The 22,642-nt window shown below is 41.8% G+C and overlaps 1 protein-coding gene across 16 annotated transcripts in view; it reads left to right on the top strand.

Moving 5' to 3' along the window:
• LOC110522500 (CYFIP-related Rac1 interactor A) overlaps positions 1-20,877 on the top strand; it is a 55,941-nt gene extending 35,064 nt beyond the window's left edge. For 5 of the 16 annotated variants that reach the window (XM_021600933.3, XM_021600934.3, XM_090233119.1 and 2 more), the window contains 10 exons: positions 283-362; positions 13,929-14,050; positions 14,262-14,367; positions 14,613-14,749; positions 14,900-14,977; positions 15,243-15,359; positions 15,573-15,652; positions 15,800-15,926; positions 16,235-16,305; positions 16,595-20,877. In XM_021600933.3, coding sequence (XP_021456608.1) covers positions 293-362; positions 13,929-14,050; positions 14,262-14,367; positions 14,613-14,749; positions 14,900-14,977; positions 15,243-15,359; positions 15,573-15,652; positions 15,800-15,926; positions 16,235-16,305; positions 16,595-16,658 — 972 coding nt within the window. In that variant the 5' untranslated portion in view covers positions 283-292 and the 3' untranslated portion in view covers positions 16,659-20,877. Of the gene's footprint in view, positions 1-282; positions 363-557; positions 638-13,928; positions 14,051-14,261; positions 14,368-14,612; positions 14,750-14,899; positions 14,978-15,242; positions 15,360-15,572; positions 15,653-15,799; positions 15,927-16,234; positions 16,306-16,594 lie in introns of all 16 variants that reach the window. The other 11 variants (XM_021600931.3, XM_021600929.3, XM_036976117.2 and 8 more) reach the window with 3 other exon arrangements.
• Positions 20,878-22,642: the final 1,765 nt, after the last annotated feature.

The raw sequence follows: 22,642 nt of genomic DNA, 5'->3' as shown, positions 1-22,642 counted from the left end.
AACCAATATTACCAGTCCTGCCTCTGAGATGTAGTCACTTTACACAATTATTGTCACTGTGGTTATCCAAGTCCCTATAAAAGGGAGAAACAAGTTGAAATAACCTTTTTGTTGGTGTGCTATGTACTGTGAAGTCTATTCAAAGGGGATTACAAATGAATGCATTCTCTTTTTAATCCTTGAATGTTATTTCTACTCTTGAATCATTTGACACATTGCATTTGTGAATATATTTAAATGTGTCTAAAAGTATTTATTTTTGTTTTTATCATTTTTGATCAGGTTTGCTGGAATGGGTAATCTTCTAAAAGTCCTTACAAGGGAAATAGAGAACTATCCACATTTTTTCCTGGACTTTGAAAGTAAGTCTGAAGGAGGAGTGTGCAGGAGTTTGACTGGAGGTGTAAGCATGAAACGCTTCCCCCAGTCAGTCAGCAAGTGGTTTATATCTATGGGTCCCCTCTGGACATAAAGCTGTGTCTGCCTCTACCTGTACCTATCTCTAACACAACACACCTCTTTCTCTCTCTTTCTTCTCTGGCTTTCCTCTCTTTCAGAAACCAAATGGGGAATCTGTTAAAAGTGCTCACTTGCACTGAACTTGAGCAAGGACCAAACTTTTTCCTTGACTTTGAAAGTGAGCACAGCTATTGCCTGGCCTGTGTTCTTCCTTCTCTAGAGCTTTACTTCTGTAGAGCTCCTTTACTAACCAGGGTTTGGGAACAGTTCCATTTCAATACGCTTCCAATTGCACAACTGAGAAGTAACAGTTATTTTCAATTAGGATTATTTTTTCATTGGCTGAATTGAACTGGAATTAATTCTGACCCTGTTACTAAGCTACCTGCATGTTTTGTAGTCTGCTCCTAGAACAGCCCCTTGCTTGCCTATTGTCTCTCGTCTAATCAAGAGATCTGTTTTAAAGCAGTTTGTTTTTGTTGTTGCATGCACCTCATGTCTAATGGCAGTAAATTATGCATTATCAACAAACAAAACCTAAAACTGATGTTATCCTATTTGACGTTTAATATGTCCTGATGATGTCCTGACCTTTTCAGTGCTCTGCTTTTCCTGATTTAGTTGTCTTGGAGTAGAAAGCAGAACTAGGCCCAGATGTAGTTAGAGCTGACATAGTGATCGTAAACCATAGCTTCATGTTATTGTAAATCGTGTAACATATGGATGTGGCTCGGCTGGATGTCCATTGCCTTGCAACTCTTCCTACACGTGATATAGGCTAGAGACAGCAGCTGAACTGTTAACATAATAAAATATACTCTTGGCTTAAAAAATGACAGAGATACATGGGGGAAGAACTCACACCAAGCCTATTCCTTACCAGTAGCCTATTCCACTCACACCAAGCATATTCCTTAGTAGTAGCCTATTCCACTCACACCAAGCATATTCCTTAGTAGTAGCCTATTCCACTCACACCAAGCATATTCCTTAGTAGTAGCCTATTCCACTCACACCAAGCATATTCCTTAGTAGTAGCCTATTCCACTCACACCAAGCATATTCCTTAGTAGTAGCCTATTCTACTCACACCAAGCATATTCCTTAGTAGTAGCCTATTCCACTCACACCAAGCCTATTCCTTACCAGTAGCCTATTCCACTCACACCAAGCATATTCCTTAGTAGTAGCCTATTCCACTCACACCAAGCATATTCCTTAGCAGTAGCCTATTCCACTCACACCAAGCATATTCCTTAGCAGTAGCCTATTCTACTCACACCAAGCATATTCCTTAGTAGTAGCCTATTCCACTCACACCAAGCATATTCCTTAGTAGTAGCCTATTCCACTCACACCAAGCATATTCCTTAGCAGTAGCCTATTCCTTAGTAGTAGCCTATTCCACTCACACCAAGCATATTCCTTAGCAGTAGCCTATTCCTTAGCAGTAGCCTATTCCACTCACACCAAGCATATTCCTTAGCAGTAGCCTATTCCTTAGCAGTAGCCTATTCCACTCACGCCAAGCATATTCCTTAGCAGTAGCCTATTCCACTCACACCAAGCATATTCCTTAGTAGTAGCCTATTCCACTCACACCAAGCATATTCCTTAGTAGTAGCCTATTCTACTCACACCAAGCATATTCCTTAGCAGTAGCCTATTCCACTCACACCAAGCATATTCCTTAGCAGTAGCCTATTCCTTAGCAGTAGCCTATTCCTTAGTAGTAGCCTATTCCACTCACACCAAGCATATTCCTTAGCAGTAGCCTATTCCTTAGCAGTAGCCTATTCCACTCACACCAAGCATATTCCTTAGCAGTAGCCTATTCCTTAGCAGTAGCCTATTCCACTCACGCCAAGCATATTCCTTAGCAGTAGCCTATTCCACTCACACCAAGCATATTCCTTAGTAGTAGCCTATTCCACTCACACCAAGCATATTCCTTAGTAGTAGCCTATTCTACTCACACCAAGCATATTCCTTAGTAGTAGCCTATTCCTTAGTAGTAGCCTATTCTACTCACACCAAGCATATTCCTTAGCAGTAGCCTATTCTACTCACACCAAGCATATTCCTTAGTAGTAGCCTATTCCTTAGTAGTAGCCTATTCCACTCACACCAAGCATATTCCTTAGTAGTAGCCTATTCCTTAGTAGTAGCCTATTCCACTCACGCCAAGCATATTCCTTAGCAGTAGCCTATTCCTTAGTAGTAGCCTATTCCACTCACACCAAGCATATTCCTTAGTAGTAGCCTATTCCTTAGTAGTAGCCTATTCTACTCACACCAAGCATATTCCTTAGTAGTAGCCTATTCCTTAGTAGTAGCCTATTCCACTCACGCCAAGCATATTCCTTAGCAGTAGCCTATTCCACTCACACCAAGCATATTCCTTAGTAGTAGCCTATTCTACTCACACCAAGCATATTCCTTAGTAGTAGCCTATTCCACTCACACCAAGCATATTCCTTAGCAGTAGCCTATTCCACTCACACCAAGCATATTCCTTAGCAGTAGCCTATTCCTTAGTAGTAGCCTATTCCACTCACACCAAGCATATTCCTTAGTAGTAGCCTATTCTACTCACACCAAGCATATTCCTTAGTAGTAGCCTATTCTACTCACACCAAGCATATTCCTTAGTAGTAGCCTATTCCACTCACACCAAGCATATTCCTTAGTAGTAGCCTATTCCACTCACGCCAAGCATATTCCTTAGCAGTAGCCTATTCCACTCACACCAAGCATATTCCTTAGCAGTAGCCTATTCTACTCACACCAAGCATATTCCTTAGCAGTAGCCTATTCCACTCACACCAAGCATATTCCTTAGTAGTAGCCTATTCTACTCACGCCAAGCATATTCCTTAGCAGTAGCCTATTCCTTAGTAGTAGCCTATTCCACTCACACCAAGCATATTCCTTAGCAGTAGCCTATTCCACTCACACCAAGCATATTCCTTAGTAGTAGCCTATTCCACTCACACCAAGCATATTCCTTAGTAGTAGCCTATTCCACTCACGCCAAGCATATTCCTTAGTAGTAGCCTATTCCACTCACACCAAGCATATTCCTTAGTAGTAGCCTATTCCACTCACACCAAGCATATTCCTTAGCAGTAGCCTATTCCACTCGCGCCAAGCATATTCCTTAGCAGTAGCATATTCCTTAGTAGTAGCCTATTCTACTCACACCAAGCATATTCCTTAGTAGTAGCCTATTCCACTCACACCAAGCATATTCCTTAGTAGTAGCCTATTCTACTCACACCAAGCATATTCCTTAGTAGTAGCCTATTCCACTCACACCAAGCATATTCCTTAGTAGTAGCCTATTCCACTCACACCAAGCATTTTCCTTAGTAGTAGCCTATTCTACTCACACCAAGCATATTCCTTAGTAGTAGCCTATTCCACTCACACCAAGCATATTCCTTAGCAGTAGCCTATTCCACTCACACCAAGCATATTCCTTAGTGGTAGCCTATTCCACTCACACCAAGCATATTCCTTAGTAGTAGCCTATTCCACTCACACCAAGCATATTCCTTAGCAGTAGCCTATTCCACTCACACCAAGCATATTCCTTAGTAGTAGCCTATTCTACTCACGCCAAGCCTATTCCTTAGTAGTAGCCTATTCTACTCACACCAAGCATATTCCTTAGTAGTAGCCTATTCCACTCACACCAAGCATATTCCTTAGTAGTAGCCTATTCCACTCACACCAAGCATATTCCTTAGTAGTAGCCTATTCTACTCACGCCAAGCATATTCCTTAGCAGTAGCCTATTCCACTCACACCAAGCATATTCCTTAGTAGTAGCCTATTCTACTCACACCAAGCATATTCCTTAGTAGTAGCCTATTCTACTCACGCCAAGCCTATTCCTTAGTAGTAGCATATTCCACTCACACCAAGCATATTCCTTAGCAGTAGCCTATTCCACTCACACCAAGCATATTCCTTAGTGGTAGCCTATTCCACTCACACCAAGCATATTCCTTAGTAGTAGCCTATTCCACTCACACCAAGCATATTCCTTAGTAGTAGCCTATTCTACTCACACCAAGCATATTCCTTAGTAGTAGCCTATTCCTTAGTAGTAGCCTATTCTACTCACACCAAGCATATTCCTTAGCAGTAGCCTATTCTACTCACACCAAGCATATTCCTTAGTAGTAGCCTATTCCTTAGTAGTAGCCTATTCCACTCACACCAAGCATATTCCTTAGTAGTAGCCTATTCCTTAGTAGTAGCCTATTCCACTCACGCCAAGCATATTCCTTAGCAGTAGCCTATTCCTTAGTAGTAGCCTATTCCACTCACACCAAGCATATTCCTTAGTAGTAGCCTATTCCTTAGTAGTAGCCTATTCTACTCACACCAAGCATATTCCTTAGTAGTAGCCTATTCCTTAGTAGTAGCCTATTCCACTCACGCCAAGCATATTCCTTAGCAGTAGCCTATTCCACTCACACCAAGCATATTCCTTAGTAGTAGCCTATTCTACTCACACCAAGCATATTCCTTAGTAGTAGCCTATTCCACTCACACCAAGCATATTCCTTAGCAGTAGCCTATTCCACTCACACCAAGCATATTCCTTAGCAGTAGCCTATTCCTTAGTAGTAGCCTATTCCACTCACACCAAGCATATTCCTTATTAGTAGCCTATTCTACTCACACCAAGCATATTCCTTAGTAGTAGCCTATTCTACTCACACCAAGCATATTCCTTAGTAGTAGCCTATTCCACTCACACCAAGCATATTCCTTAGTAGTAGCCTATTCCACTCACGCCAAGCATATTCCTTAGCAGTAGCCTATTCCACTCACACCAAGCATATTCCTTAGCAGTAGCCTATTCTACTCACACCAAGCATATTCCTTAGCAGTAGCCTATTCCACTCACACCAAGCATATTCCTTAGTAGTAGCCTATTCTACTCACGCCAAGCATATTCCTTAGCAGTAGCCTATTCCACTCACACCAAGCATATTCCTTAGCAGTAGCCTATTCCACTCACACCAAGCATATTCCTTAGTAGTAGCCTATTCCACTCACACCAAGCATATTCCTTAGTAGTAGCCTATTCCACTCACGCCAAGCATATTCCTTAGTAGTAGCCTATTCCACTCACACCAAGCATATTCCTTAGTAGTAGCCTATTCCACTCACACCAAGCATATTCCTTAGCAGTAGCCTATTCCACTCGCGCCAAGCATATTCCTTAGCAGTAGCATATTCCTTAGTAGTAGCCTATTCTACTCACACCAAGCATATTCCTTAGTAGTAGCCTATTCCACTCACACCAAGCATATTCCTTAGTAGTAGCCTATTCTACTCACACCAAGCATATTCCTTAGTAGTAGCCTATTCCACTCACACCAAGCATATTCCTTAGTAGTAGCCTATTCCACTCACACCAAGCATATTCCTTAGTAGTAGCCTATTCTACTCACACCAAGCATATTCCTTAGTAGTAGCCTATTCCACTCACACCAAGCATATTCCTTAGCAGTAGCCTATTCCACTCACACCAAGCATATTCCTTAGTGGTAGCCTATTCCACTCACACCAAGCATATTCCTTAGTAGTAGCCTATTCCACTCACACCAAGCATATTCCTTAGCAGTAGCCTATTCCACTCACACCAAGCATATTCCTTAGCAGTAGCCTATTCTACTCACGCCAAGCCTATTCCTTAGTAGTAGCCTATTCTACTCACACCAAGCATATTCCTTAGTAGTAGCCTATTCCACTCACACCAAGCATATTCCTTAGTAGTAGCCTATTCCACTCACACCAAGCATATTCCTTAGTAGTAGCCTATTCTACTCACGCCAAGCATATTCCTTAGCAGTAGCCTATTCCACTCACACCAAGCATATTCCTTAGTAGTAGCCTATTCTACTCACACCAAGCATATTCCTTAGTAGTAGCCTATTCTACTCACGCCAAGCCTATTCCTTAGTAGTAGCATATTCCACTCACACCAAGCATATTCCTTAGCAGTAGCCTATTCCACTCACACCAAGCATATTCCTTAGTAGTAGCCTATTCCACTCACACCAAGCATATTCCTTAGTAGTAGCCTATTCCACTCACACCAAGCATATTCCTTAGTAGTAGCCTATTCTACTCACACCAAGCATATTCCTTAGAAGTAGCCTATTCCACTCACACCAAGCATATTCCTTAGTAGTAGCCTATTCCACTCACACCAAGCATATTCCTTAGCAGTAGCCTATTCCTTAGCAGTAGCCTATTCCACTCACGCCAAGCATATTCCTTAGCAGTAGCCTATTCCACTCACACCAAGCATATTCCTTAGTAGTAGCCTATTCCACTCACACCAAGCATATTCCTTAGTAGTAGCCTATTCTACTCACACCAAGCATATTCCTTAGTAGTAGCCTATTCCACTCACACCAAGCATATTCCTTAGCAGTAGCCTATTCCTTAGCAGTAGCCTATTCCACTCACGCCAAGCATATTCCTTAGCAGTAGCCTATTCCACTCACGCCAAGCATATTCCTTAGCAGTAGCCTATTCCACTCACACCAAGCATATTCCTTAGTAGTAGCCTATTCCACTCACACCAAGCATATTCCTTAGTAGTAGCCTATTCCACTCACACCAAGCATATTCCTTAGTAGTAGCCTATTCCACTCACACCAAGCATATTCCTTAGCAGTAGCCTATTCCACTCACACCAAGCATATTCCTTAGTAGTAGCCTATTCCACTCACACCAAGCATATTCCTTAGTAGTAGCCTATTCCACTCACACCAAGCATATTCCTTAGTAGTAGCCTATTCCACTCACACCAAGCATATTCCTTAGTAGTAGCCTATTCCACTCACACCAAGCATATTCCTTAGTAGTAGCCTATTCCACTCACACCAAGCATATTCCTTAGTAGTAGCCTATTCCACTCACGCCAAGCATATTCCTTAGTGGTAGCCTATTCCTTAGCAGTAGCCTATTCCACTCACACCAAGCATATTCCTTAGTAGTAGCCTATTCCACTCACACCAAGCATATTCCTTAGCAGTAGCCTATTCCACTCACACCAAGCATATTCCTTAGTAGTAGCCTATTCCACTCACACCAAGCATATTCCTTAGCAGTAGCCTATTCCACTCACACCAAGCATATTCCTTAGTAGTAGCCTATTCTACTCACACCAAGCATATTCCTTAGTAGTAGCCTATTCTACTCACACCAAGCATATTCCTTAGCAGTAGCCTATTCCTTAGTAGTAGCCTATTCTACTCACGCCAAGCCTATTCCTTAGTAGTAGCATATTCCACTCACACCAAGCATATTCCTTAGTAGTAGCCTATTCCACTCACACCAAGCATATTCCTTAGCAGTAGCCTATTCCACTCACACCAAGCATATTCCTTAGTAGTAGCCTATTCTACTCACACCAAGCATATTCCTTAGTAGTAGCCTATTCTACTCACGCCAAGCCTATTCCTTAGTAGTAGCATATTCCACTCACACCAAGCATATTCCTTAGCAGTAGCCTATTCCACTCACACCAAGCATATTCCTTAGTAGTAGCCTATTCCACTCACACCAAGCATATTCCTTAGTAGTAGCCTATTCCACTCACACCAAGCATATTCCTTAGTAGTAGCCTATTCTACTCACACCAAGCATATTCCTTAGCAGTAGCCTATTCCACTCACACCAAGCATATTCCTTAGTAGTAGCCTATTCCACTCACACCAAGCATATTCCTTAGCAGTAGCCTATTCCTTAGCAGTAGCCTATTCCACTCACGCCAAGCATATTCCTTAGCAGTAGCCTATTCCACTCACACCAAGCATATTCCTTAGTAGTAGCCTATTCCACTCACACCAAGCATATTCCTTAGTAGTAGCCTATTCCACTCACACCAAGCATATTCCTTAGTAGTAGCCTATTCCACTCACACCAAGCATATTCCTTAGCAGTAGCCTATTCCTTAGCAGTAGCCTATTCCACTCACGCCAAGCATATTCCTTAGCAGTAGCCTATTCCACTCACGCCAAGCATATTCCTTAGCAGTAGCCTATTCCACTCACACCAAGCATATTCCTTAGTAGTAGCCTATTCCACTCACACCAAGCATATTCCTTAGTAGTAGCCTATTCCACTCACACCAAGCATATTCCTTAGTAGTAGCCTATTCCACTCACACCAAGCATATTCCTTAGTAGTAGCCTATTCCACTCACACCAAGCATATTCCTTAGCAGTAGCCTATTCCACTCACACCAAGCATATTCCTTAGTAGTAGCCTATTCCACTCACACCAAGCATATTCCTTAGTAGTAGCCTATTCCACTCACACCAAGCATATTCCTTAGTAGTAGCCTATTCCACTCACGCCAAGCATATTCCTTAGTGGTAGCCTATTCCTTAGCAGTAGCCTATTCCACTCACACCAAGCATATTCCTTAGTAGTAGCCTATTCCACTCACACCAAGCATATTCCTTAGCAGTAGCCTATTCCTTAGTAGTAGCCTATTCTACTCACGCCAAGCCTATTCCTTAGTAGTAGCATATTCCACTCACACCAAGCATATTCCTTAGTAGTAGCCTATTCCACTCACACCAAGCATATTCCTTAGCAGTAGCCTATTCCACTCACACCAAGCATATTCCTTAGTAGTAGCCTATTCTACTCACACCAAGCATATTCCTTAGTAGTAGCCTATTCTACTCACGCCAAGCCTATTCCTTAGTAGTAGCATATTCCACTCACACCAAGCATATTCCTTAGCAGTAGCCTATTCCACTCACACCAAGCATATTCCTTAGTAGTAGCCTATTCCACTCACACCAAGCATATTCCTTAGTAGTAGCCTATTCCACTCACACCAAGCATATTCCTTAGTAGTAGCCTATTCTACTCACACCAAGCATATTCCTTAGCAGTAGCCTATTCCACTCACACCAAGCATATTCCTTAGTAGTAGCCTATTCCACTCACACCAAGCATATTCCTTAGCAGTAGCCTATTCCTTAGCAGTAGCCTATTCCACTCACGCCAAGCATATTCCTTAGCAGTAGCCTATTCCACTCACACCAAGCATATTCCTTAGTAGTAGCCTATTCCACTCACACCAAGCATATTCCTTAGTAGTAGCCTATTCCACTCACACCAAGCATATTCCTTAGTAGTAGCCTATTCCACTCACACCAAGCATATTCCTTAGCAGTAGCCTATTCCTTAGCAGTAGCCTATTCCACTCACGCCAAGCATATTCCTTAGCAGTAGCCTATTCCACTCACGCCAAGCATATTCCTTAGCAGTAGCCTATTCCACTCACACCAAGCATATTCCTTAGTAGTAGCCTATTCCACTCACACCAAGCATATTCCTTAGTAGTAGCCTATTCCACTCACACCAAGCATATTCCTTAGTAGTAGCCTATTCCACTCACACCAAGCATATTCCTTAGTAGTAGCCTATTCCACTCACACCAAGCATATTCCTTAGCAGTAGCCTATTCCACTCACACCAAGCATATTCCTTAGTAGTAGCCTATTCCACTCACACCAAGCATATTCCTTAGTAGTAGCCTATTCCACTCACACCAAGCATATTCCTTAGTAGTAGCCTATTCCACTCACGCCAAGCATATTCCTTAGTGGTAGCCTATTCCTTAGCAGTAGCCTATTCCACTCACACCAAGCATATTCCTTAGTAGTAGCCTATTCCACTCACACCAAGCATATTCCTTAGTAGTAGCCTATTCCACTCACACCAAGCATATTCCTTAGTAGTAGCCTATTCCACTCACGCCAAGCATATTCCTTAGTGGTAGCCTATTCCTTAGCAGTAGCCTATTCCACTCACACCAAGCATATTCCTTAGTAGTAGCCTATTCCACTCACACCAAGCATATTCCTTAGCAGTAGCCTATTCCTTAGTAGTAGCCTATTCTACTCACGCCAAGCCTATTCCTTAGTAGTAGCATATTCCACTCACACCAAGCATATTCCTTAGTAGTAGCCTATTCCACTCACACCAAGCATATTCCTTAGCAGTAGCCTATTCCACTCACACCAAGCATATTCCTTAGTAGTAGCCTATTCTACTCACACCAAGCATATTCCTTAGTAGTAGCCTATTCTACTCACGCCAAGCCTATTCCTTAGTAGTAGCATATTCCACTCACACCAAGCATATTCCTTAGCAGTAGCCTATTCCACTCACACCAAGCATATTCCTTAGTAGTAGCCTATTCCACTCACACCAAGCATATTCCTTAGTAGTAGCCTATTCCACTCACACCAAGCATATTCCTTAGTAGTAGCCTATTCTACTCACACCAAGCATATTCCTTAGCAGTAGCCTATTCCACTCACACCAAGCATATTCCTTAGTAGTAGCCTATTCCACTCACACCAAGCATATTCCTTAGCAGTAGCCTATTCCTTAGCAGTAGCCTATTCCACTCACGCCAAGCATATTCCTTAGCAGTAGCCTATTCCACTCACACCAAGCATATTCCTTAGTAGTAGCCTATTCCACTCACACCAAGCATATTCCTTAGTAGTAGCCTATTCCACTCACACCAAGCATATTCCTTAGTAGTAGCCTATTCCACTCACACCAAGCATATTCCTTAGCAGTAGCCTATTCCTTAGCAGTAGCCTATTCCACTCACGCCAAGCATATTCCTTAGCAGTAGCCTATTCCACTCACGCCAAGCATATTCCTTAGCAGTAGCCTATTCCACTCACACCAAGCATATTCCTTAGTAGTAGCCTATTCCACTCACACCAAGCATATTCCTTAGTAGTAGCCTATTCCACTCACACCAAGCATATTCCTTAGTAGTAGCCTATTCCACTCACACCAAGCATATTCCTTAGTAGTAGCCTATTCCACTCACACCAAGCATATTCCTTAGCAGTAGCCTATTCCACTCACACCAAGCATATTCCTTAGTAGTAGCCTATTCCACTCACACCAAGCATATTCCTTAGTAGTAGCCTATTCCACTCACACCAAGCATATTCCTTAGTAGTAGCCTATTCCACTCACGCCAAGCATATTCCTTAGTGGTAGCCTATTCCTTAGCAGTAGCCTATTCCACTCACACCAAGCATATTCCTTAGTAGTAGCCTATTCCACTCACACCAAGCATATTCCTTAGCAGTAGCCTATTCCACTCACACCAAGCATATTCCTTAGTAGTAGCCTATTCCACTCACACCAAGCATATTCCTTAGCAGTAGCCTATTCCACTCACACCAAGCATATTCCTTAGTAGTAGCCTATTCCACTCACACCAAGCATATTCCTTAGCAGTAGCCTATTCCACTCACACCAAGCATATTCCTTAGTAGTAGCCTATTCCACTCACACCAAGCATATTCCTTAGCAGTAGCCTATTCCACTCACACCAAGCATATTCCTTAGTAGTAGCCTATTCCACTCACACCAAGCATATTCCTTAGTAGTAGCCTATTCTACTCACACCAAGCATATTCCTTAGCAGTAGCCTATTCCACTCACACCAAGCATATTCCTTAGCAGTAGCCTATTCTACTCACACCAAGCATATTCCTTAGTAGTAGCCTATTCCACTCACACCAAGAATATTCCTTAGTAGTAGCCTATTCCACTCACACCAAGCATATTCCTTAGCAGTAGCCTATTCCACTCACACCAAGCATATTCCTTAGCAGTAGCCTATTCCACTCACACCAAGCCTATTCCTTACCAGTAGCCTATTCCACTCACACCAAGCATATTCCTTAGTAGTAGCCTATTCCACTCACACCAAGCATATTCCTTAGTAGTAGCCTATTCCACTCACACCAAGCATATTCCTTAGCAGTAGCCTATTCCACTCACACCAAGCATATTCCTTAGTAGTAGCCTATTCCACTCACACCAAGCATATTCCTTAGCAGTAGCCTATTCCACTCACACCAAGCATATTCCTTAGTAGTAGCCTATTCCACTCACACCAAGCATATTCCTTAGCAGTAGCCTATTCCACTCACACCAAGCATATTCCTTAGTAGTAGCCTATTCCACTCACACCAAGCATATTCCTTAGCAGTAGCCTATTCCACTCACACCAAGCATATTCCTTAGTAGTAGCCTATTCCACTCACACCAAGCATATTCCTTAGTAGTAGCCTATTCTACTCACACCAAGCATATTCCTTAGCAGTAGCCTATTCCACTCACACCAAGCATATTCCTTAGTAGTAGCCTATTCCACTCACACCAAGCATATTCCTTAGTAGTAGCCTATTCTACTCACGCCAAGCCTATTCCTTAGCAGTAGCCTATTCTACTCACACCAAGCATATTCCTTAGCAGTAGCCTATTCCACTCACACCAAGCATATTCCTTAGTAGTAGCCTATTCCACTCACACCAAGCATATTCCTTAGTAGCCTATTCTACTCACACCAAGCCTATTCCTTACCAGTAGCCTATTCCACTCACACCAAGCATATTCCTTAGTAGTAGCCTATTCCACTCACACCAAGCATATTCCTTAGCAGTAGCCTATTCCACTCACACCAAGCATATTCCTTAGCAGTAGCCTAATTCCTACTCTTGTTGTCATAGCGCCATCTCTTGTTTATCTACCATAGAGAAAGAGAATGTTTTACAATGCATTTACTCTCCACAGTTTAGTCTGTTGGGAAATAATGTAGGTTACTGACTGACTGTATGTGTGTTTGCTGCAGCTTCTAATATGAAAATGCCTTGAGTATGATTAAGAGCTTGCCATCTAAAGGGCAGAGCTATAAGCCGCTGCCTTCTGTAGCCTTGTAGGGAGCAGCAGGTCGTGCTGTTATTGTACTGGCAGATCCCATGCTGCTCTTCTGTTTACCACAGAGTAGCCTTTCCCTGTCTCCTCGTTCTTAGATTATCTTTGAACCAGAGATATTCATGTTTGTCATGCAATTCCCTCCCTAAAGTATATTGTATCAAATAAAATAACATTTATTTATATAGCCCTTCGTACATCAGCTGATATCTCAAAGTGCTGTACAGAAACTCAGCCTAAAAACCCAAACAGCAAGCAATGCAGGTGTAGAAGCACGTCTTTGTATCATGCTATTCGTTGCTGAGATTCTATTCTAAGCATTATAAATGGTATTACTGTGTTAGAAAACGCCCTATTCATACATGCATGGTTGGTTTTTGACAATCAAATAAAGGCATACACATAGTTCCCAATTCCTGTTAAAGGACTGTTTGTATCACATAATCATTGAAAACCAAATTGTCAGAATGTGTATGAGTTTAATGTCCACTCCAGTACAGTGTTGTTGTGTTGTCTATATGCTGCCTGCTAGCTAGCCAGGCTAACTGTTGTGTTGTCTATATGCTGCCTGCTAGCTAGCCAGGCTAACTGTTGTGTTGTCTATATGCTGCCTGCTAGCTAGCCAGGCTAACTGTTGTTGTGGTGTGTGTCAGATGCACAGCCCACCGACTGTGAGAGAGATGTATGGAACCAGGTGAACGCGGTGCTCCAGGACTCTGAGAGCATCCTCTCTGGCCTACAGGCCTACAAGGGAGCCGGACAGGAGATACGAGAGGTATGCATATCTACTGGATATGCTTACACACATACACAGTCGTAGGCACAGGCTATGCATATTCACACCCACTCAAACAAACCTATAAATGTAAAGCTCAATTGATGATTTCATACCAGACATCTCAGAATGGTTTTCATTACTCAATTTTTTTAAATTCCATATAGATGATGTACATTTAACCATGGCGTCTGTCATTGTTTCCGCCCAGGCCATTCAGAACCCCAATGACATGATCCTACAGGAGAGAGCCTGGAACTCAGTCTGTCCCTTAGTCATACGACTCAAAAAGTTGTACAGCTTCTCGCTGAGACTAGGTAAGTCCAACCTTTATCCTTCCACGAAGAAGCACTTAGCGTGGCGGGGGATGACATTTTAATTGCTATCAAAAGCCAATCATGAAACATGAAGAGACATGAAACATGTTTTTATTTTTTTACAACCTTACCATTTTCCTTCTTCAGGTGTTTGAAGAGGGCCCTCCATAGCCTGCTGGAGAGCCTGGCGTGTTTAAAACTTACCTCATGTTTGTAATGTATTAACTGTGTTTCTTCTCCTGTAGAGAGGGCCCTTCAGAGCCTGCTGGAGTCCCTGACATGCCCCCCGTACACCCCCACCCAGCACCTAGAGAAGGAGCAGGCTCTGGCCAAACAGTTTGCTGAGATCCTTCACTTTACCCTGCGCTTCGACGAACTCAAGGTCAGTCTCACACACACACACACACACGTAATTTCAAACGGTAAATTTCTGTTCACAAGTGCAAAGTTAGCACCTATTTTATTCCCTCTTGACAAATAACACTTCCCATGTTGTCTGTTGGAACGAAATGAATGTCCTCTTATCTTTCAGATGAGAATTCCTGCCATCCAGAATGACTTCAGTTATTACAGAAGGACCATCAGCCGAAACAGGATAAACAACATGAATGTGAGTCTGAGAGAACTGTTATGTCGGTCTAAGGTTGCAAAAAATCATGTAACTTTACCAATCTTCCAACAGGGATTTCTGAAAAACCTGGTCATTTTTGGAAAGTTACCTGAATTTTGTGACCGTAGTCATGTCTGTTTTAGTCTGAATGTGACAGAATAGCTTGTCTAAGGCCTGGTTAGCAGTCCTCTGTTGACATCCACCCTCCTCTGCCTTGAAGCTAAAGACAGATCAGATGTTGACCCTCTTCCTGTTTTGTCTTTAGTTGGATATAGAGAGAGAGGTCAACAATGAGATGGCCAACAGAATGTCACTGTTCTACGCCGAGGCAACGCCCATGCTGAAAACCTTAAGCACAGCTACGACAAACTTCGTAACAGAGGTAAGAGACTTCCTTCTTATTGTTAGCTGCTCTGTGAAAAGAGTTGATGGTTAGATTTGTGTTAAGTTAATAGCAGCAGTGTCTATTAGAGTTCAGTTGTGTTACTCCCTGTTCAGTCAGATTTTGAAGCAGGTGGGTGTTGTAAGTTAAGTCTGGTTCCCTCATTTCTTCAGTCTGATGATGGTTTGTGTTGTTACCTTGTTATATCTCCAGAACAAGACATTACCCCTGGAGAACACCACTGACGTTCTCAGTACAATGGCCAGTGTCTGTAAAGTCATGCTGGAGACACCGTGAGTTGACTTGATGTACTTTACCTGTAGACATTTAGCAGAGTGACTATATCCAGAGTGAGTCTGTTTATCAATGCCACGCTATAAACAACTGTTCAACGTGTACTGTGAACTGGCGTGTGTGTGTGTATCCCTCTCTCCCTCCAGAGACTACACGTGCCGGTTCAACAGTGAGGACACGCTGCTGTTCTGTATGAGAGTAATGGTTGGAGTCATCATCCTGTACGACCACGTCCATCCCAACGGAGCCTTCAACAAGTCCTCCAAGATAGACGTGAGAACCTCCTCTCTCACCTATACTGATAGTACCGGGCTGTTTACAGGGGAAGGTAACCTGGAGGTTACAGAAGGCTCCCAGTGCGGAGGAGTTGGTTAAAGCAGGAAACAAATTCCCATCCCGTATGGAATAATAATTCTTCTATAATACATCTTCTATACATAGTGGCTACTGAAAGCCTGACGTTAGCATCATGTGTATCCCGCTGTTTTGTCTAAGTCATGCCAATGGAAAATGTGTGTGAATTTCTGTTTGAGTGTTTTACATGTGTATCCAGAGTAAAAGTGCATTTTGTTTTTCATCAGATGAAGGGATGCATAAAGGTCCTCAAAGAACAGCCAGCAGATAATGTTGAAGGTCTCCTGAACGCCCTTAAGTAAGTCTCTATCCTCGCTTTAGTTTAGTACTTCTCTGATGTCTCACCTTATTCAGTTGAAATGCCAGATGATTTCTAAATGGTGTTGTGGTAGGAGTGCTCCTTAGCTTCCAATATTACTGAATGGTAGAGGGTACTCTCTCGATTGCTCCCATGGCAATACAGCAAACAATCCCAAGGCACTTCTGTATATCTTTTAAAAACCTTCATTAAATTGGCTTATTTTGATAAAGGTTAAAAACAACCTAGGTGTTTCAGCCCTATGCCTTCATCCTACTTTGTCTTTCAGGTTCACCACCAAACACCTGCATGACGAGTCCACTCCAAAAAACATCCGCTCCATGCTTCAGTAACGTTTTAATATGAAGAGGATCAATGTACTGACCTCAACAAAAGATGTATATGTTTACATAATTTAAAGGACTGGATGTTAATACTTGTGTATTTACATAGTCATTCCCTGTTACTGAAACGTATAGAACGTGTACCTTTTTCTTCAAAAAATGAATTGCCTTTTACTGTTATTATGTTAACATACCTTTCAGCCTTACAAACTGAGCTTGGCAAGTAGTATTTGGAGAAACAAGCACTCTGGTTGGTTCCTGTGACTGAGCCAAGCACTCTGGTTGGTTCCTGTGAGTGAGCGGGCGAATGAAAGGAGCTTCATCTGTGGTTTGTGTCAACAAAAGATGAATTCCAAATCAACTCCTAGCCTGGGGTGTATTAATTAGTCAGATTCCGTTTGCAAAGGAAACCGTTTACTGCAGCAACTAAACGGAAACAAACCGAGCAGACGGAACCAAACTTGGAGGGACCTACCTGCACGTGTCCAATAGAAACTCTTGTTTCTGTTGCAAAACGTTTTCCAATTGAAATAAACGTTTTCCGTTGTAAAACTTTTGCAAAGGAATCCGACATAATGAATACACCCCATGTTCCAGATCTGTTTGTCCTGTCTTCCCAACTCCTGTGGATGGCACGGTGAAGATTGTTCAACTCTACTCAATCCTCTCCTATCTACAAGAGTGCCTAGGAGGTAGGGGCTAGCTAGGGGCTGGTTTGGAATTTAGAAAGGGATACATTGAGGGGAAAAAGTGATGGCTTTCATATAACGTTTTTTCAGTAAGTTGGTGGACTTTGTGCCTTGTTGGCAAGAAAATGACAAAGGCAGTACGTGCCATAAGAAATAAACAGATCAACCAAATGTTTATTTTTTACCTGTATGACAGGAGGATTGGGACACAGTGTGATTTTAGGGGGTTTTCTTGTCTGTATTTGGGACTCTGTATCTAACAGAAATCTATTGTTCAAAAAAGCAGCTTTTAAATCAAAACTGTCAGGTTATATTTAAGTGACACGGAGTGGCAAAAACAATTCCTTCCACTGCTTTTGTGATCTCTACTCCTGTAGTAGGATGGCGGTGATGATGATGAACCTTCTAGTCATTCTCCTTTATACTGTAAGACCAGTCAGACTGTTGTCCCATTCTCTACCCCTATAGACCACCACAGTATGAGTCATAATACCCATAAAACCTAGCGGTCAAATAAGGAAATGGTTCCAATTGTTTTTCTACCATTCATTTTTCCTATAGGGGATTTTTAGAAACACTTAAAATAAGGGCTGTCTTTCATGTAGGCTAACCCTGGTGTGAGGTTTAGATAAATGTTACATTTCTCTAGGACACAGTGACTTATCAATATATTCGCCTCTATTTAATCCCCCCAAATGTAGTGCTAATCAGTTGCTATCATAAAGAACTACAAATGCCATGATGAGCTGGACTAGACTGCCAAATTGAGGCAAAGGTAGTTAATCCAGAGATTCTTATCTGTTAGCTAAATTTATTTAATAAATAAAATTGGCTACATTTCTTTAAATTGACAATTCTGTGAACTGTCTTTTGAACGTTTTAAATTGACCGGTGGTGTACAAATACTTTAAAGTACTACTTAAGTAGTTTTTGGGGTATCTGTACTTTACTTTTTATATTTTTGACAACTTTTAATTTGACTCCACTGCTTTTCTAAAGAAAATAATGTACTTTTTACTCCATACATTTTCCCTGACACCCAAAAGTACTCATTACACTTTGAATGCTTAGCAGGATAGAACATTTGTCCAATTCACACACTTATCAAGAAAACATCCCAGGTCATCCCTGCTGCCTCTGATCTGGCAGACTCACTAAACACAAATAGTTTGTTTGGAAATTATGTCTAAGTTTGGAGAGTGCCCCTGGCTGTCCGTTAAAAACGATATATAGAATTGTGCCCAAGTATGACTATTGGGTACTTTTTCCACAATACCTCTTAGCAAAGGTGTCAGCTAGAGATTACATGCAGGAGTAGGTAGGGATTTGTGGTCTTGAATGTCGTCTATTTTGATGCTAATTAGCATTTTATAATCTGAGAGTAAATAGAGCTGACTATATTGATAAAAGTCACCTTGTCTGAGAGAGGTTTTCACGGTTATCAAAATGCCACACCAGAGTAAGCCTTGACGAAAGACAGCTCTTATTTTAACTGTTTCTAATATCCCCTATGGGAAAAATGAATGGTGGGAAAACGATTGGAACCATTTCCTTGTTTAGCCTCTAGGTTCTATGGATGTTATGACACCTACGCTGTGGGACTCTATACCTGAAGTGTACACTCGTTCCCTCCCCCATTGTTTTGGTGTATTGAGTACAGGGAGTTCTCACCTGTCCATTCCATGAAGGGGTGTGAATCTTTACACACTTTGAGAAGTAGGGTTGGGAATTGGACTGCGGTGAAAAATAAATCCCTGAAAATGTATCATTTCAGTATACAAAGTGCCATTCTGAAGAATAAAGCCTTGTCTCTATTTTTATTTTTTTACTTTCATCCAAAATACAAAGATATTTGTGTCACCTGATTTTGTTTGGATTGACTCTGATTTAAATCTGGAGTCTTGATTCGACATTAGATGAAATATATATCAGATTGTTGTTAAACCTGTGTAACTTCTGTTTTCTTTTGAGCTGTTCTTTGTGTAGACCATTGTTTCATGCTAATGAACGTTGACCAAAGGGGCATTATAGGACTATTCTCTAAACTCATTCAGCTTGTATACAATGGCGTATGTATGTATATTTGACATGGTTCAGTGGTCAATTGAATTAATATAATTTTAACTGGAGAACAAGATTGGAAAGTTGTGTACAAAACGGCAGGATTGTGAGTTGCGTCTGTAATGAAAATACATGGTGTTCTATGAATTGGAGAAACCGTTGTTTGGTGATCTGACTTAACATATAGGTCAGACAATCGCATGTTAGGATTAATGACTTGTAGAAATCCTGTGGTGTGCTGCGGACTCGCTCCTGTCTGTCCAGACGAACGTGGAATTTAAGATGGACTAGCTTTTTGGGTTACCGTACCACCGACTGCTCTGTCCGGACGACCACTAAAGTACTCCCTCATGTGCATTTACCAGTAAGCCTATGGTGTAATGGGTCTTCTCAAGTACCCCCATGGGTCCTAGTACCCCTGGTTGGGAACCACTAGACCAATAGGCCATTGTCATGTTGAGCAGCATCCAAACAATTAGCCTGGTCCTGCCAATTCCATTTATGCGTTTACATAGGGAGCCCAATTCTGATCTTTTGCCCAAGTATTGTCAAAGGATCTGATCTGATTGATCAAAGATTCAATTAGTGAAAAAAAGATCAGAATAAGTCTGCCTGTCTGAACGCAGCCAATGAGTGACAGGGAGTTGGCATGATGTGACAAACAGACTGACTACTAGATACTAGCTAAGCTTCTACAAATGTATCCTGTTAACATTTTTCCTTATCAGAGAAAGACAACCCTAGGACCACTTTTAAAATGGGCTTTTTCACTAGACTAAAGTAGCTTGTGCCTTGACTTGTCGCTAAGTCAGCAATATAGACACCAACCTCAGATAATTATGAATTAAATATATTTAATTAGACAGTAAATAGGATTTACAGTGCTAATGTGAAATGAGATTTTGAAATCCATGCCAAATCAAAATACCTAGCTATATATTACGGTATCTATTTTGATACTTCATACACACTCTCCATCTGTGTACTCATCGTAATATAAAATACTAGTAACTAACATTTGTTAAACGACCATAAAATGTCCACAGTGGATTTTAACATTCATGTTAATTGTTTATTTTCTATAGTTTCTGGTAATACATAATACATTGACAATTTAGACATACTTTTTGTGTGAAGGACAATTTGTATATGCAATGAATGAATACTGTACATGGACAAGACATTCAGCTAAATGTACAGTATGATATTGATACAATTACTGAGGTTTAATTCCAAAACCAATTTCTGTCAAACCTCTGTCAGTATTGAACTCCAAAATGCCTTTTTCAGCCCAATATATGCTAGTCTGATTACTGTGTGTTGAATGCAGCTGTATTTAATATAAAGAAGGGGGGAAAGTTAACTGACAACTGTTTCATAGTTTGGAACACTGGTTCAATGTTTCTAAATGGCTTTAGCTTTATAATACATATTGAATGGGTGTGTGAACTGAAAATAAAACTGGTACATTTCCTGCACCTGCGTTTGTTCTAATGAATATTGTATTTACATTTTCCAGACGTAGCCATATGTTTATATATTATGTATTTCTGTCCTAATGAAACTTGGTGGAAATGAAGGTAAACATGATTTGATGTAAATCCCATGTCAAGAGGACATGTCCATCGTCCCAGTACTGTGTTGGTTGAACAGCTTCTTTTCTGACTCTCCCTCCTCCCCATTGCCTCTGTCCCTGCAGTCTGCAGTGCTGTTTGGCGTCTGAGTACTGCAGTACTTAAGTGCTCCACAGGGTGGCGATATGAGGATCCACCACTGGAAGCTGGTAGTTGTGGTGTTGCTAAAACCCCCAAAACATGTACGTGAATGATATGTGATACAGTAGATGCACAATAAGAAAGAAAGCTTTGATTGAGTAAGAATGTAATGTCACATGTTACCTTGGACAGAGAGACTTCAGCACAGAGACAAAGGATTCTTATTTGATGGAGAGCTCCATCATTCTGTTATAGTTCCACCAAGAATGTGCATTGAAGGAATTGGTCTTACTAGGTGTGATCCTGTGACCTTTGTGATGAAGGGAAGGAAGGTGGAAGGGAGGAAGGAAAGATTCATTTTAAACATGCAGGTCATAGTGTTTCGTACTGGTGTGATCCTGTGACCTTTGTGATGAAAGGAAGGAGGGAAGGGAGGAAGGAAAGATTCATTTTAAAGATGCAGGTCATAGTGTTTCGTACTGGTGTGATCCTGTGACCTTTGATGAAAGGAAGGAGGGAAGGAAGGAGCAAAAGAAGGTGGAAGGGAGGAAGGAAAGATTCATTTTAAACATGCAGGTCATAGTGTTTCGTACTGGTGTGATCCTGTGTGTCCTAATTGATGCCCTCAGTCTTTCCTGCCGGAGTCTGGGCACCGCTGACCTCCCCGGACCAGGACGTATCCCAGTGTTCCATTGGTTAGACCGAGACAAGATACTCCAGGCTCTGTGTGGCCCGCTGGGGGCGGAAACGATTCTGCTGCTCTGTTCCAGAACTTGGATTCAAGTCCAAAGACAGGAACATCTAAGAGGGACAACAGATGCAGACTATATTTTTGGTGTACTGTATGGTGTACTGTACTGTAGGGTGTACTGTACTGTATGGTGTACTGTTCTGTGGTGTACTGTACTGTATGGTGTACTGGACTGGATGATGTACTGTATGGTTTACTGCACTTTATGGTCTACTGCAAGCTGTACTGTATGGTGTACTGTACTGTATGGTGTACTGCAAGCTGTACTGTATGGTGTACTGTTCTGTATGGTGTACTGTTCTGTATGGTGTACTGCAAGCTGTACTGTATGGTGTACTGTACTGTATGGTGTACTGGACTGTATGGTGTATGGCGTACTGTACTGTATGGTGTACTGTACTGTATGGTGTACTGTACTGTATGGTGTACTGCAAGCTGTACTGTATGGTGTACTGTTCTGTATGGTGTACTGTTCTGTATGGTGTACTTGACTGGATGGTGTACTGTATGGTTTACTGCAAGCTGTACTGTAAGATGTACTGTATGGTGTACTGGACTGTATGGTTGACTGTACTGCATGGTGTACTGTATGGTGTACTGTTCTGTTTGGTGTACTGCAAGCTGTACTGTATGGTGTACTGTTCTGTATGGTGTACTGCAAGCTGTACTGTATGGTGGACTGTATGGTGGACTGTTCCGTATGGTGGACTGTAAGATGTACTGGACTGTATGGAGTATGGCGTGGTGTATGGTGTACTGTATGGCGTACTGTATGGT

The sequence above is a fragment of the Oncorhynchus mykiss genome, chromosome 4 (genome assembly GCF_057628025.1).
Source record: "Oncorhynchus mykiss isolate SJ-2025 chromosome 4, ASM5762802v1, whole genome shotgun sequence".
Classification (NCBI taxonomy): Eukaryota; Metazoa; Chordata; class Actinopteri; order Salmoniformes; family Salmonidae; genus Oncorhynchus; species Oncorhynchus mykiss.
Note: the sequence above shows the minus strand (reverse complement) of the source record. Positions and strands in the feature narration are given on the sequence as shown.